We start from the raw sequence: 17,208 nt of genomic DNA on the forward strand, positions 1-17,208 counted from the left end.
CAATTTCGCCAAAAGCGATTTCTCGGGTCACCTTTTTCATGAGAGAATAGCCACCTCGTATGATTTAAATGAATAAGACAAAATCTGCTTTGAGGTAGCTGTTCTCTTCTAAAAAAATGAGCCATGAAATGGCTTTCTGCAAAATTGCCTAGCAAATCCCATATAAGTCTATATATAGATATGTATATACACACACATATCATGATGGGTAAAGTTAAGATTTTTACTGAAAGCATATGCATCCTGGGTTTATTCCTATACCAGTTATCATTTGTTGTCATATTCTGATCTTGTGCAGCCGAAATATCTTGACATTTTGATGCCACCTCTAATCTCGAAGTGGCAGCAACTTTCTAACTCCGATAAGGATCTGTTTCCATTGCTTGAATGCTTTACATCAATAGCACAGGTATACTTAAGTTTCTTATGTGCCATGTTTAGTAAAATTCCTTCAAAACATGCTACTGTTGCAGAAGAAATTATTTATATTGTTATCGGGTTGGATTTGTGCTTCAATAAAAATGTTAGTATCATGGGTTGGATGTGTGCTTCAATACAATCTGCATCAGTTCTCCCAAATACTGCTTTTAGTAAATCTTAGCTTCCAATTTTTTGGAAGAAATATGCATTATTTATATCAGACATTTAATCACTCAGAAAAAAAACTAGACAGAGTAGAGTAGATTAACCTCTGTATAGGGCCATCCTTTTTTTCGTCAGATGCAAACCTTCGAATCATCATGTCTCTTTTCATTCTGGAGTTTAGGGTTTTATGGGGAAATTACTGAGGGAGGGAGGGAGGGAGATGTTGGTGGCGGTTGGCATATCTTCAAGCGCAAGGGCCTCTTTCTTATGACCCCTATTTTGTGTGGCCACGAATGCCTTACCCATTGATGTGCATACATGAATGCCCGTGTAGTTTGTTTGTATTTTGCATGAATTTGTACTCTTTTAGTTATTTGGGGTAGTAGATACATATAATTCTAAAGATGTAGGTACATCTAATATATTGTTGTAGATACTTATGATGCACATATTTATATATACATCATGTATTTTTGAAGGAAGGCCCCCTTGTCCCTCTTCTGTTTTCTTGAATTTATTTCTTTACTGTAAAATAGGTGAATTGATTTAGGGCCAACCATTTGATGTTACTTTCTTGTTGTTTGAAGAAGCATAGGATTAAGTCACTATTCAAATGACTGATCCTATTGTTGCATTGGTGGGCATAAAAAATGCATCTTGATGCCAGTGACTTGGGTAAGGCCATATTGGGAGTCTTTTGAGACTTTGATAAAGATTGTGCTTTGGAATTTTGAGAATCTTGAATGGAAAAATCTTCTTCTTTGGAGTTTCTTATATGCATTCGTGGTGATGCACTTGGTAGATGTTGTGTTGGGCTGAGTTAGGGAGCCAATCTATTGCCCTTTGTTGGATGCCCCAATTGTGTTGCTTTGTTTTCTTCCACCACACATTCGTTGTGATAATCATTTCTTAATTCTCTTGATCAGTAACTTGGACTTCTAATACTTCACCTATTTCACCCCTATTGGCAAGAATAACCCTATACTATCATGTCTTCGACAGGGTATTACACCCAAATGCTTTCAATTATTTGCCACTCTAATGACACTTCTGATCTCATCTTCTACTCGAGTTCATACCTACTATTTCTCCATGGGAGATGCACTTGGTCTTCGTGGACTTGTTATCAGCATATGAGATTTTAATAGAGATAGGGAGGCTTAAATTGACATTCATGTTTTATGTGCTGAAACCGGCATTCATATCGGGTCACTTCAATGTCTACTTTCAGCATTCTATTCCTAGTTTTTATGATTGTTGAGTGTTGCAGCTACTATTTCTATAGATCTGGCAGGATTTTATTTAATTTTGGCTCAAAAGTAACACAGTTCTGTGGTGAAAATTATAATTTTTTTATTAATTTCACACTTAGTTCTAGTAGTTTCTGGAAAGTCTCTAGTTTGGAAACTTTTTATGACTAGATACTGCTTTAATTTGTATTTTTTTTTGCTCTAGGTATAGTAAGTCATTATGAAACTCTTTTTAGGTCTATTTAGTGGGTTTCAAGGGCTAGGATAAAGATTTGGATCAATAGTAGAGATCTTGTAGGAAGTTTAGGTTATAATTGAGCCCTATTTATTTATTTATTTATTTATTTTTATGCTGGAAGTTGAGACATTCTACGCTCCAAATTTCACTATGTCAAATTGGTAGATGCAAGTTCTATTCCCTGGTGTTTTACTTGTATGGCCTTCATGGTTGACTTGAGCCATAGCAAGAAACCAAGTGTATGGAAAGTTGCTGATCATCTGTTTTGATGGATGGAATAAATTCAATGTATCTATAGGCAAGTTAATGTGGTGGTTTTGCCCAAGGAATAACTTTGGATTTTACGAGTGCAAGTTGAAGACCCCTAGAAACTCATTTTGGGAATTGGCAATGTATCCTGTAGAAGCTAAGCAGAAATTCTACTTGGTTTTACCTGTAACATGATGAACCAAGCATGATGAAGAAGGGAAATCATAGTTGAATGGTCCAACCTGCCATCTCTATCTTAATGTCGGGTCTGAATGTGATGGATGGGTCGTCTTTGATGCATATTCGGATGAGGAAGGTAATTTCTTAGAGAATTCCAACAATCTCATTGATGGTGAATATCATTTATTCAGTGGAAAATATTGGTGACAAAGAAGTCCTTTTGATGTTCCTACTACATTTAAATTCTCTGTAAGTCAATTTTTTCATGAAATTTCATGACATCATTAGTTTGAGGTATTTTGATCATCAGGTTAGGTGACATACAGGAGGTTGTGCCATCTTTCATTCAAGCCTGGCTTGATCTTTAGATGAGATTGTCGATCCATAGTTTCCAGCTTCAGATCTTGAAGCTCTCATACACAATATTTTGAAAATCAGAATCGAATCGTAAATTGTAATAGGGATTGAATAGTAAATCGTATCGTATATCATAAGATTCATTCAAATATAATAATAATAATAATAATAATAATAATAATAATAATAATAATAATAATAATAATAATAATTGTTAAAGTATAAAAGATAAATAACGCCTTTCTCCAACAGCTTAAGCTTTTGGAGAAGTTGGTAAGTTAACATGTTATCAAAGCCAAAGGTCTCGAGTTCAAACCTTCCGGATACCAAAAATCGACATGCGATGGTCGTCCCAAAGTGGGACCACATGTGCCACATGTTTGCCAAGTGAGCCACAGGTGCGGGGGAGTGTTAAAGTATAAAAGATAAATAACGCCTTTCTCTAACAGCTTAAGCTTTTGGAGAAGTTGGTAAGTTAACAATAATAATAAAGGGAAATGATTTCTGCGCTCCAATGTTTTGATAAGCATGCACTCCCATGTTTGTCGTGTAGCATTTAAAGGGCTTTAAGAGCTTTTTGAGAATTGTAATATTCCTCTGACAGCCCTTTAAATACTACACGACAAAGATGGGAGCGCATGTTTATCAAAACATTGGAGCACTGAAATCATTTCCCATAATAAAATAATATGAGGAAAGTGTTCCTAAGCTATAGCTTAGATAAGCTTATCTAAGCTATAGCTCAAAAACACATGTGGCCCCACATTTTTGGGGATCCAAAGCATTCATTTGGAAGGCCCTTCCATGGATAGGGTGTGTACCAAAAATCAGCCCTATAGGATCATTCTAACCCTGCCATCTGTTGAGGGAAAAAATGGGTAGAAACATGGACACAGTGTCTGTCCATTTTCCACTCCACCTTTGATTGGGTTAGGATGATCCTATAGGGCTGATTTTTGGTACATACCCTAGCCATGGAAGGGCGTTCCAAATGAATGCTTTGGATCCCCCAAAAAATGTGGGGCCACATAAGCTATAGCTTAGGAACACTTTCCTCAAATGATAAAGAAGTTTTGATGCTTTGAAAAATTATAAACAATTTAAAGAATAAAAAATATCCATTTATTCATTTTTCATCCAAATTCATTAATTAAATTAGAAATTACCATGATTAGTTATTCAATATCGTAATATGAATCGTTTGCTAACAAACTTGACGCCTACTAATCATCTACCAAAACCATACATATTGGTTAATATTCTTAAAAATAAAAAATGACACAAGCTCATATCAATTTTCAAAGTCTCAAACATCAAATGACAAATATCAATCATAAAAGACTGGAGTTGTCGGTGTTGTCGTCATTATGGTCTTCTCCTACCTCGATGTAAGTAATGCCTTCAAGCGCATGCACTGTGCTTGTGCTTGACTGGTTCGATTCGTTCGAACTCCTACTTTTTTCCCTTCTTCCTTCTAATGAGAGGGGTTTCGAAGGCTTCTTGTAATGTATGAAGGAAATGAAATCTTTTGAAAGAAAATCTCTCTCTTTTTTTTTTATATAAAAATTAATTTGGATAAATCACATGAATCGTACGATTTATGATCGAATCATAATCGAAAATAGTAAGATTCGTGCAAATTAAGATTCAATCATGAAATTCAAATCGTTATACATAAAATTTGATTTGAATCGTGAATCATAAGATGTTCAAAACAATTCTCCTACATCCATTGAAAGACAACTATAAATTGCAATAAGTTAGTAAGATGCATTATGGTCTTCTCCCACCTCGATGTAAGTAATGCCTTCAAGCACATGCACTGTGCTTGTGCTTGACTGGTTCGATTCGTTCGAACTCCTACTTTTTTTGCCTTCTTCCTTCTAATGAGAGGGGTTTCGAAGGCTTCTTGTAATGTATGAAGGAAATGAAATCTTTTGAAAGAAAATCTCTCTCTTTTTTTTTAATATAAAACTTAATTTGGATAAATCACATGAATCGTACGATTTATGAACGAATCATAATCGAAAATCGTAAGATTCATGCAAATTAAGATTCAATCATGATATTCAAATTGTTATGCATAAAATTTGATTTGAATCGTGAATCGTAAGATTTTCAAAACAATGCTCCTACATCCATCAAAAGACAACTATAAATTGCAATAAGTTAGTAAGATGCATTTTTAAAATAATGCCACTTCCATGATGTAGAACTATTTGTTATAAGCCATGCTTATTAAGGCTTCTGCAGGCTTAATGCTAGTTAATTTGTGATCACTAGAAGGAAAACGAAGGTGTACAGCATCATTTTCACAGGAAGATAACAAACAAATTGCAGTGTTAGCTATTCATGCATGAATCTATGTGTAACCAAAATGCAAGTCTGTCTGGATTTTGGTCATATATATTCTCGGTTATTACGTGAAAATCTAAGCCGGTGGAATTAATTTCTGAGTGCAAAGGACATTCTGGCTGAATATTGTTGCACCTTTGATCTGATTTTAGTTTTTAATGAAAATGAAAGATTGTGGTGGTGTGGACCTTCTGGTAAAATCTGTATTTGTATACTTCTCCAGTTCATCCAATTTTGACAACCTTGATGCTAGAATTTTTGTTTTGCGTTTGTTAAACAACTTTTCTTTAAATGTTTGACTAATTTCAGTATTTCAGATTACATTTTGGGTGGCGAGAACTTTCTGATTGTTATGGATCTTGCAACATCAGTTTTTGTTCAAATTCCTTATATCTTTTCTTTCTGCCAATCTTGCATTAGTTGTTTTTGCTAATTATCATTTTTATTTCTTAGAATCATTATGTTCTCTTCAGTGAGTTTCATTTGTTTGAAATATGAAGTTATGAAGAAGTCTTATAAAATTAATAATTGAATGATTTTTTTTTTTGGGTGTGTGTGTTTCAGGCATTAGGTCCTGGATTTTCTCCATTTGCAGAACCAGTATTTCAGAGGTGCATCAACCTCATCAAGACCCAACAATTGGCAGAGGTTTTTTTTTTCTAGAAGAATTCTAGAAGACTCATTAAGTGTTACTTCATTGCTATGTTGACAAGCTGCATAACACCAATACCTATGAACATATATCTGTAAACCATATTTGTATCCCCCGCTACCCAGATTTTCTTGAGATTACTCTCTACATATTACTTTAACAGGATTTGCTAGCGTCCATCGCAGAAGGCATTTTGCAGAGCGTCTGCTGCATGAGGGAGCAGCCACCTCAGATGAATTTAATGAATAAGACAAAATCTGAGCCTATGTGGTTGCTCCCTCATGCAATAGACGCTCTGCGAAATGCCTTCTGCGACGGACGCTAGTAAATCCCTACTTTAACTGTATCATAGCTAACCTTTAATGCATAACTTGTGAAAAAGAGTGACAAAATCTGAGCCTATGTGGCTGCTCCCTCATGTAACAGACACTCTGCGAAATGCCTTCTGCAATGGACGCTAGCAAATCCCTACTTTAACAGTATCATAGCTAACCTATAATGCAAAACTTGTGAAAAAGAGTTTGGTACCTCTAGATGCTCAGATTTTCTTGAAATTTGTTACTACAAATTTCTCTTGATGAAGAAGTTCTTCTATCTTCTGGATATTATCGCTTGATGACAGTTTTTTATATTAGGTTTACCTTCACAATTAACGCTTCTTCGCAGGTTGATCCTTCTGCAGCTGGTGTTCAATATGATAAAGAATTTATTGTCTGCTCTTTGGACCTGCTCTCTGGGCTTGCGGAAGGTCTTGGTAGTGGGATAGAGAGTTTGGTACTCCCTTTTTCAAAGTTCTCTTAGTCATTATATAGCATTATATTACCTTAATTTTTGTGTAAGTGCACATTTCTCAATGCTCTAGATTAATGACATAAATAACCCTAAAGAAATGGAAAAGAATGCCAATAACATAATAGAAGTGGCAAAGGTAAGTTTTATTGGTTGCTATTATTTGCCAATGAACTAGAATCTAGACATTAGTAGAGTTCAATGCTTCAAATTAATGATGTGAATAGCATAAAAGCAGGTCAATGTATGGGTCACATAATTAATAATTTTTTTTTTGAACTTTTGAGTTGTGAAATGTTGCCGTTTGTAGCAAGTCTAAAAACATTGCCATTTATAGCAAGTCTTAACTTAAAGTGCTCTCATTTGTGAAACGATAAAATAGCTTAGTTGGTTAGAAAACCAGTTTTCCATGAAGTACAATGTATAAAGAAAGTCTTGTATCTATTGATCTATTAAACAAATTTATTGTGGCATAACCACAATAGCTTGTTGAATTTTAAACAAAAGTGATGTTGATTTAGTACAAGTCTAGATGCACTAGAGGAACATTGTAGCAAAACCCAAAAAACTATGACGTTTGCAAATCCAATTAGTTATTGTCATTTGGGAGTGATGTCATCTGGCATTTAATGTCACGAGAAGTAAAGGGGAATGGGATGCGTACCTACCCATCTATTGACATAAGATGAAGGTGGCATGCAACTTATTGTTGTTGGTCGGAAGGAAAAAAAGGATGAACTCACAATCCGTTAGGCTTTGAGGAACCCTTCGGACCCAAGGAGGTAATTGCGTTGTGGGGAATGATCTGAAGTACAAAGTTTCCCGAGGAAAAAACATGGAAGTTTGGAGGAGATGCGAGGAATCTTGGTGCATCTTTTGTGCGTGAAATTTTTGAACATCTTTGGTGTAATTTCCAGAAAAGTTAGTTGGAGGTGGTCAATCAAAACTAAGGTGATTTATAAATGTATCTGGTAATTTGACAAGAAGGAAATTGGTCGGCGTTATATTAAGGTCATGGACGCACATTACTCAGGTGGAAGATCTCTTAAACATAAGGCAGTAGGAATTTTTAAAGGTGTAAGGGATGCTTGCGTTGATCTAGAGGAGTTCTGAGGAATTTAAGAATAGCGCTGGGAAAAATGGAAAGGAATCTTAGAGGGGAGAAAGTCGGGATTAAGAATCTGAAAAGTGCTTTTCAATAATTGTGTCTCAATCAACAGGGAAGGGGAAAGGAGCTGTTATCGCTTAGAGACCCACTCTCATTAAGGTAACATTTAAACTGGGAAGGGATGAGAGGGAGACCTCATATATGGGCTAATCAATTTCAAGCATGTTTGGAGAGGAGGGAATTCGATTTGGTGGCAAAATTCTTGGCAATCTCTAAGGCCATGTTTGGACACCTCATGTTTTTGTATTTGTATTCGGATTTGGATTTGAGTTTTGGATACAAAATAAATCAGTCACCCCTCGCTGCTGCAGCAAGGTCGAGGAGCAGCGAGGGTGAAGGTAATTGCCACAATATGGATTTCCAAATAATGTCTTGCGAAACAGACACGAAAATCAGATTTTTTTCACTGTTGTAGCTGATTTGAAAATCTAAGGATCTGATCCAGTTCCAAATCTCAAATGCAAATGTGAGAAATCCAAATCTAAATCTTGTAAGTATCCAAACGTGGCCTAAGTGTGGCTATTATATGAGTTGCCAATTTCAATAGCGGAGTTGAGTAGAACTTGGTGGATTCAGTTAACAAATTGGCACACTTAAAAGCTCACTCAAGTAGTAAAATAAACAACTGTGAGGCCAGGTCTAGGAATCGATGTGACATGGAGGTCCTTGAGGGTGTTGCTAAAGCCCAATTTGCTACTATTGTTGGCAATGGTACTACTCTCATACCAATTCGTCGTACTGAGGAGGATCTAGTGTCCCACTACATGGAATTGAAAGGTATATGTAGTAGGAACTAAACTATAACTTCTGCATTCCTGATAGGAATGGTAGCCGACATGCACATTAGGAGATTTTGATAGCGGTGATGTAGGTGAAGAAAAGGTCGAGTAGGTGTCTAATGAAGCGAGTAGCTCATGCGAGGAATGCATTAAAAGACTCCTGTCCCTTCAACTTGGTGGTTACCCCAATTAGGTCCATACCACTAAACTAAAAATGGAGACTGGAAGATGGTTGGTCCATGTCATTGGAGGAATCAAGGTCATTGTCTGTAAAGTTATCTGATACACTTGAGAAAGGACAAGGCCAACATAGTTTAAATTGTGTGGGGACATAAAATGTTCTGCAAATGGGAATGAACATAGGAAAGATAAACGGGGGGAGCATTAACAGGCGAAAAAGGGTCAGCTAGTTATCTGATACACTTGAGAAAGGACAAGGCCAAGATACTTGAAATTGTGTGGGGGTGGAAAATGTTCTGCAAATGGGAATTCACATAGGAAAGATAAATGGGGGGAGCATTAACGGGCAAAAAAGGGTCAGCTTAATGAAAGGTAAGGGTGATTGAGACTTTGGAATGCTAAACTATGAGATTAACTATGCTAGAATAAACAATGAGAACAGAGGGCTTGAGTCGAAAAGGGATGTGAGGTCAAAGTTTTAAATATGGGTGTATTTGTCATCTTATCTAAGATGTAGTGTTGTTTTTGTTATTTAAGAATGGGATTTAATGTATTGTTGGTTAGTGGAAGCTCCCTGTCATGGGCTTGTCTTCCTAGCAGCTCTCATAAATTCATCAGTGGAAGAACTTTTATTGTCTTAACTCTTAAATTTAGGAAAGCCATCCTCTATGCCTGTGGATGGAAGCAACTTAACAGAGAATTTTTTGACATCCCCATATTTTTTAATGACTTCGTTTATAATCAGTGTATTTTGAGAATGTTCCTTCAGTCTCTGATTTATTGGTCCTTTACAAACAGGACCTTTTCTTGCCACTAGACATTCTGACTCAGGTTGAAATGGGAAGATTAAGTTGAAATTTCTTAAAGGTGTACTTTGGGAAGCCATGATGTAAAGGAGGTTTGAAAAGCTTTGAATATAGCAAACAATCCCGGCTTTTTGTGAACGTATATTGTTTCCTCATACTTATATACCTGGTGAAAATCTTTATGCTAGCTCAACAAAAAGCTTAACCTCTTGATTTGGTTTTTCTGATTACTGCACTAACTGGAAGTTCTTGCTCCCATAATGTTGGGTTTTTTCTGAAATGCTCTGTATAGCATGCCACTATCGTTTTTTATTCAGGTTTAATGTGCCAACTCTATGCATGTGCTCAAATATGTGTTCTGTTTAATGTGCCAACTCTATGCATGTGCTCAAACATGTGTTCTGTTTAATGTGCCAACTCTCAAAAGGCTATGTAGAAAACTATAGCTACAATACGCTAATATGAATGCCTTCACACCAGTACATCGTTATGTTTTTACTGTTGCACATGTTATTAGGTTTTATTTATTCTTTATTATTGTATTTTGAAACGGCGTGTGTTTAATGGATATTCTTCCAGTAGATGTCATTTATCTATAGAATGCAGTCAGATGGATGTCTTTGACCCAGTCATATCTGGCCATATGGTAGTCATGGTTTTAAATTTCGTCCGAAATACGAAATTATTAAATAATACTTTTTTTTGGCCGAAAATTCAGTTTTTCATGATAGTAGTTCAGCCATTAAAGTGATTTTCAGTCACTTCTACATGCATGCAGACAAATGAGGGTCATATGTTTTGATGAATATTCATGTGTAGGTTGCACAAAGCAATTTGAGGGACTTGCTTTTGCAATGTTGTGGGAATGATGCTGTTGATGTACGACAAAGTGCCCTTGCACTTCTTGGGGACCTTGCAAGAGTGAGTTGAAATTTGAAAGCATTGTCTATTCAAAACTTAAACTTTTCTTGTGCCTTTGGTTCTCTTCATGTTTGAGGTATATGATATATCTTGTGATGTGATGATTTACAACCAGGTCTGTCCTGTACATCTGCGTCCTCATTTATCTGAATTTCTTAGTGTTGCAGCCAAACAGCTGGTAAGAAAAGTTCATTTTCAATGAAAAAGAAAAGCATAATATGTGGTGCTCTGATTCCTTTCATACATTTTCCTCTGCAGAATACTCCTGGCGTAAAGGAGAGTGTTTCAGTGGCAAATAATGCATGTTGGGCGATTGGAGAGCTAGCAATTAAGGCCAGTTCATCATTTGATATCTTTAGTCCATGTAAACTGGCATCCATGCTGTCTTAAATGCTGCTAAAACTTGAACTGTATAATTTGTTTTCTGGATTACAATTTCTGAAATAAGCATGCAATATAAGATGCACCCAACCTTGAACTGGATAAAAAGCCTCCATCTCAGCATTCGCTTTTTATAGGATAGATATGAGCTGAGATCTACTCTTCTCCTTGCCTATCTAATGAGAACTTCTGAAACCTATGTTGTGGGCATTTTAAAAGTTTTCTGGAAGCTATCTCAACCAAGATTTTACCCAATTAGGATTGAATTGTCCTCCCATGTGGTGTTGCTTGGACAGTTCTACTTTCCGTTTTTTTGTCGAGCCAACACTTGGGGCGCACTTGGACACTCATAAAAAAGACATGACACTTTTAGACATGTATGGGTCAATAGCCTCTGCAGAATACTCATGAGGAGAGGTTTTTTTTTTTTTTTTTAGAGATGAGGTGAGGGGTTAGTATGATACTGAAACTGGAACTGTTTACTTTCATTTCTGGCTTACAATTTCTGAAATAAGCTATGATTTGTGGACACGGACACGGCAAACCCCCAAACTTTAGAAATGGAGACGCAGCTAAAATAGAAAGTATATGTGATCATGATTTGTGGATATGGATTCGTGTGTCCAGTTTCGACATGGATACGAGTTGCCTAAATGAGGTAAACACAATTTCAATAAAAAAAACAGAATGTTACACTTGACACGGTACAAAAAAGGTCCACACAGCCACATTAAGTCTAACACTTCTAGCAATACAAGTAAAAGTGTCCAAAGGAGTGTGGACATGCGTGTCGTGTCGGACACGTGAGTCGGCAATAAATTCGAAGTGTCGGCCAAATCATAGGAAATAAGTATGCAATATAGGAACCTTGAACTGGTTTAAAAGTCTTCATCCCACCATCTGCTTTTTGTAGGATAGATATGAGCGCAGATCTACTCTTCTCCTTGCCATTCTCTTGGTGCTTTCTTTCATGTTTTGCTTTATACCAATCTCTCCGTCAACTTCCATGAGTGAGACAGAGGGCTAGAAACATGTTCTTTGTCTACCCACACATTTTTTATTTGTTGATTATATAATGGGTGCTGGTTTTGCACTATTGAAGTTGGGCGTTACCACAAATGGATTTTATGTCATTGTGTAATTGCTTTGGAACATTGAGTTTCTATGAGTGGGAAAGCTATCCAATCCTTGCATGTCTGCGAAGTTTCTGATTCATGTTATCAGAATATTGAGTGTCGATAGTGGAGGCATTTTAATCTCAGAATTTCCGATGGGGCCTGGGACGATTTTCTGACAGTTAGATTTATTAGGATGGCACAGAGAGGTCGGTTTCCACGAGAGTTTCTACTCTTTGAAGCTGGCAGACAACTTGAGAGAGCTGCATTTTTTTTAATATTCGTATGGTTTTGGGTTTGTGGGGAGGATGTGGAGAGGGATTCCGTGTGGAGTGAGGATGACAGATTGGAAGGGTATTTCTACTGTTTTTCGAAAAAAATATTTTTCAGGAAAGGGATGGAAATGCTGGGAAAGGGTGTGGAAACATCATTTCCCATATATATGAGAGGAGAATATGTAAGACATGAAGTAAGGTGATGGCTCAGTGCACGACCTGATGCTATAGAGAGAAAGGTTTTGGCATTATGAAATGGTATAAAGCTTCTCCAATGATATATAGAATTTTAAAGTTCAGATAGAATGGGATTCAATCTTTGGTAATTAGATGGCTGGAAAAGTTCTGCCTGTGTGATATCTGTCCAAGCTCATAAAAATAGAATTAATGCTAGAAGGTCTGAAGTAAACACTTCTCTTACTCTTTTTTAGGGAGGGGAATTCAAAAGTTGCTGTTTTTGTAAAACATGGCATAGGCTGTAATGGTTTGGAGTTACAGTCGCATACTCATATATCCCTGATGTATGAGATGGCCTGACATCGGCCTAATGTTCTGTATATGATTTATTGTCCTCTTGGTTGCTAAATCTTCAGTCTAATATGATTGTTTTTAATAAACTTGACATGTTTTTTTAAAAAAAGAAACCACATGTTTCTTGGGATGGCATTGAACCTTGAGGCATCCACAATGGATAGTGACGGCTTGGTTTGGCAAGTGGCAACTGATAGCATTGTGGCTCGCTCTTCTCTCTGATATGATTTTTTATTTTTAATAAAATTGACATTGTTTAAAAAAGAAAAAAAGAACCACATGTTTCTTGGGATGGCATTGAACCTTGAGGCATCCACAATAGGTAGTGTTGGCTTGGTTTGGCAACTGGTAGCATTGTTTTGGCAGTCCCCAAACAAATGATTAGCGACGTTGGTGGGGGAACCTTCATATGGATCCTATCTCATTTGTGGGGTCGATCTTGCATGGCTCTGATCAGGGTTTTTTTTGCTCGTCATCTTTCTCTTCTCTCCTACATCTTCCTCTTCTGTCCTTTTTCTTCCTCGCTTCCCTTTCTCTTAGTTTCGCATTGACAACCCCATAAGTAATTCAAAGCCCCAAGAATGCCTGCGCCTAGGGCTGGCAACGGGGCGGGGCAGGGCAGGCCGGATGTTGCATTCCCCGTCCCCGCCCCGCCCCGCGGGGAATACTTAATCCCCATCCTCGCCTCACACAAAAATCCTCACCTCAAAAAAGCTTTTTAACACCTCAAAAAAAGAAAAAGACAAGCCGTATTTGCGCACTTATCAAAATATGGTAGTGCCAATATCACTAGCATAAAAAAATATTTACTGTTAACTTAAAAAACACTAAAACAATACTAAAATAAGAGGATATTGATAATGGCTTGCATAGTAAAACGGGGCGGGTCCATCTCCATCCCCGGCCCATTCTGCAAGTTGCACTTAAAATGGCCACAATCAGATACCTTCATACTGCTCAACAAATTCTCTATTTTGAAATGTTGCATGAACACCCAAGGAGGATGGGAATCTTCTTTAGCCAATTAAATATTAAGGGCTCCTTCAATCCAACTTTGGTTGATTGAAGCTCTCCGAATTAACCCTCTTCTAGAATGGCTCTTACTTCAATAGGTTGCACATCACCACTAAACCAGTAGATGCCAAAACTTGACGAGTGAGAATTCACACTGCCAAAGCCAAAACGCTTGGACTATCAGCTCCCCTCGTTAGTTTTCACCCTCATTAATTTCTCATTCCAACCCAAAAGTGAGATTTAGCATTTCCCATATATATGATAGATCTTTTAGTCTCTAGCAGGGATGTAGAATTTTCTATTTATCTTCTGTTGTTTTGCCTTTTCTTCAAAAGAAGAACATCCTTGTATAGATTGATTTAGTCTGTCTTTTATATATTGTATTTATGGTGGTTGACTTGAGAGACATGGTTAGCTTATTAACTATAATGTATTTATGAAAACTTTAATGTTTAGTTTTTTATGGTTTTCACGAGACGTGGTTAGCTTATTATATATACTGTATTTATGAAAACTCTATTGTTTAGGGTTTTTTTTTTATGGTTTTCACTTGGGCTCTGTTTCTTTCGACGTAAAAATGGACGTAAACTTTGTTTTATGTTGTAAAAATGAACATAGAACAAATTTTATGTCCATTTTTACGTCGAAAGAAAGGGACCCTTATATGTATTGTTTGAGTTATGCAGTTAGCTCGTTTTCTATGTTATATTCTAATGCCCAGATACTTGTAGAGGCCCAACATATTGTGCCCGACTTTTGTGGTATTTTATTTAAACATGTCTCATGTCTTATCTCGTGGTATGAAATATCTGTATCCGTGTCTCTTGCAATTTTGGGAAATTTCATACTGAATTCCCTTTCCTCTGTCCTTGAATGTATCTATTTCCATATCTAGGCATGATATGTTATGCTTAGGATATCATTTATGTTCAATTATTTTATAGAACTCATGGGAGCGAGCCTTGGCGCAACGGTAAGGTTGCTCCATTGTGACCTGGTGGTCATGGGATCGAGTCACGGAAACAGCCTCTTTGCAAAGCAGTTGTAAGGCTGCGTACATCTAGCCCCGTCCCCAGACCCCGTAATGGTGGGAGCCTTGTGCACTGGGCCGCCCTTTTTTTATTTTATGGAATTCATATACTTTGTTCTTCTCTTACACGATAGTTCCATACCATTAGTTATTTCAGCATTGCATCTCTCTATTGTTTATTTAATTACCTTTGCTTACTCTGGTAATCATGAAAATGTAAGAATAGCAACTTGGCAGACTTCCAAGTTCCAACATATTTGGCAGGAAGACAGCTATGAAGTTATTCTATACCATTTTTCCGACTTTCTGTTTTCTTTTACTTTTAATCACGCTCAAATCTCTTGTAGTGTTTAGGGGTTAGATCTTTAGACCGAAGAGGCCCTAAATTATTGAATTTTGTGCCATTTTAGATTCATCTTACAGTTCCTGTGCATGATATCTGTTTTGCTTCATATTGTTTTTTACTGCATGATGTCTGAGAGCTATTATGTGGTTACAGCTTCACGCTGGTGGTCATCCATTTCACTCTTTGGATTTAAGATTATACCATGTGTGCAAGTACCTTTTCTGTTGTACCCGTGAAAGTTGGGATTCTGATCATGATTTTTAACCTCCAAATTTCAGTTTCATCAAGAAGTTTCTCCCATTGTGTTGACTGTTATCTCGTGCTTAGTCCCAATCCTTCAAAATGCAGAGGTGATCCACGTTTTCTTTTGCTGCAATCTATTCGTATTTGCTTTTCTTTTTTTCTTTGCTTCTGCATTTTCTTCATTTGTGTTTCCTTATACTGTACAGGGCCTCAACAAGTCACTCTTAGAAAATAGTGCCATCACTCTTGGAAGACTTGGGTGGGTCTGCCCAGAGCTTGTATCGCCACATATGGAACATTTCATGCAATCATGGTGTACTGCTTTATGCATGTAAGATAAGTATATATCTACTATTGAAGATGAATGCCTTTTTTATGTTAACATCAGTTATTTAAACATGTTTGAAAAAGTTTCCAACGAGGCCCTAATCTATGATAGCAATTTTAGAGATTATGGAAGGTTGAAACTTGAAGTTGTGTAATTCATGCAGTATTCAATCCTATCTTATCTACCAAAAGAAAAATCCTCATTCTTTTTATTTTAGTACAAACTGATTTTCTAATATATCTCAAACCAAAAAAATAAGCTATTTGTAGATAAATAAGGGTATGTTTGATTGCTATCGCACGACACATTTATGATGGCATGTGAGATGTTTTCTTTACTTGTGGGATAGAGTTGCAACAATTAAGCATTATCATTCTATTAGTGGTTAAATCAATTGATCCATGAATCATGGCTTTGGGTTTCTAGGGGCCCAATTGACAGTAGTTGCATAATCAACCTGTCTTAAAGAAGTATGAAGAAAGTATTAGAAAGCAAGTCACACAAATGAAAATAGAGAAATAGGGAATCAAGATAGCCTCCACGACTTGCCATTTCATTACATACTATTTCATTTCGACAAGTTACAACTATAGGCTTGTTTTATTGTACATGAGAGGAGGTGTTTACATTGCTGCCACTTGCCAGCAATCAAAGAGGCAAGAAAATTTAAGTAGTGTGTATTCCATCTTGTATCCTAAAGTAATTAACGAATTATTAGTTGGAAAGTACCACTTTTTGTACCGTACCTTTCCAGTTATCTCTATGGCTGAGTTTGATGGGCCTTCTGACAATTGACACTGGTTTTTAGTTGTATGAAGAAGAGGCATTGTATGTAAAGTTTCTTCATTTTTCCCTTATGTACATTTCATTTATTTGTTCTTCTTGAAGCTTTAATCTGGATTTCAGTGAGAAATTATATTAAATTGTCCATGGAGTAGAATATGTCCTCTAAATCGGTAACTCCTTATTCCCATATTAGATAGAGGTCTGCTATTCACCGTCATTCTTGAGGCGTTAGTAACTGAACAGATTATCAGAGAAGAACTTAGGCAAGCCTTGGACACTTTTGAGCTCTTTAACTCCTTCGGCCTTGTTTGTTTGAGATTATGATAACTGATGGTGAGGCACTAAACTGATTACTGGAATTTAATTTGAGTCCAATAATTGGTTTGGTAGCTCATCATCGGTTGTCATAATCTCAAACGAATAGGGCCATAACATTTATGCTACAAATTATGTTGTGTCTACTTATAAATATAAGTCATCAGTCGGCTTTTTTTAATAACCGTAGGCTTATTTCTTCAAAAGTTTCTGACTAGTGATCACATGTGCAGGATACGTGATGATGTTGAGAAAGAGGATGCATTTCGGGGTCTTTGTGCAATGGTACGCATGCTATGTAACATGGACACTGACACCTGGGTTATTTTCAGGCA

The 17,208-nt window shown here is 36.7% G+C and overlaps 1 protein-coding gene across 2 annotated transcripts in view; it reads left to right on the top strand.

Annotated features, from left to right (window-relative positions):
• Window positions 1-17,208, top strand: part of LOC143888229 (transportin-1-like) — a 57,898-nt gene that overhangs the window by 37,917 nt on the left and 2,773 nt on the right. The window contains exons 18-26 of one of the 2 annotated variants that reach the window (XR_013254509.1): window positions 299-409; window positions 5,779-5,862; window positions 6,533-6,640; window positions 10,408-10,509; window positions 10,625-10,687; window positions 10,768-10,873; window positions 15,480-15,551; window positions 15,651-15,775; window positions 17,107-17,158. Coding sequence is in view for 1 of the 2 variants with exons in the window: in XM_077392587.1 (XP_077248702.1) it covers window positions 299-409; window positions 5,779-5,862; window positions 6,533-6,640; window positions 10,408-10,509; window positions 10,625-10,687; window positions 10,768-10,842; window positions 15,480-15,551; window positions 15,651-15,775; window positions 17,107-17,158 (792 nt within the window). In the remaining variant the exon portion in view is untranslated. Of the gene's footprint in view, window positions 1-298; window positions 410-5,778; window positions 5,863-6,532; window positions 6,641-10,407; window positions 10,510-10,624; window positions 10,688-10,767; window positions 10,874-15,479; window positions 15,552-15,650; window positions 15,776-17,106; window positions 17,159-17,208 lie in introns of those variants that run through there. The other variant, XM_077392587.1, reaches the window with a different exon arrangement.

This window comes from Tasmannia lanceolata, unplaced genomic scaffold (assembly GCF_043159265.1).
Source record: "Tasmannia lanceolata isolate RefF3 unplaced genomic scaffold, GAP_Taslan_0.1 ptg000012l, whole genome shotgun sequence".
Lineage (NCBI taxonomy): Eukaryota > Viridiplantae > Streptophyta > Magnoliopsida > Canellales > Winteraceae > Tasmannia > Tasmannia lanceolata.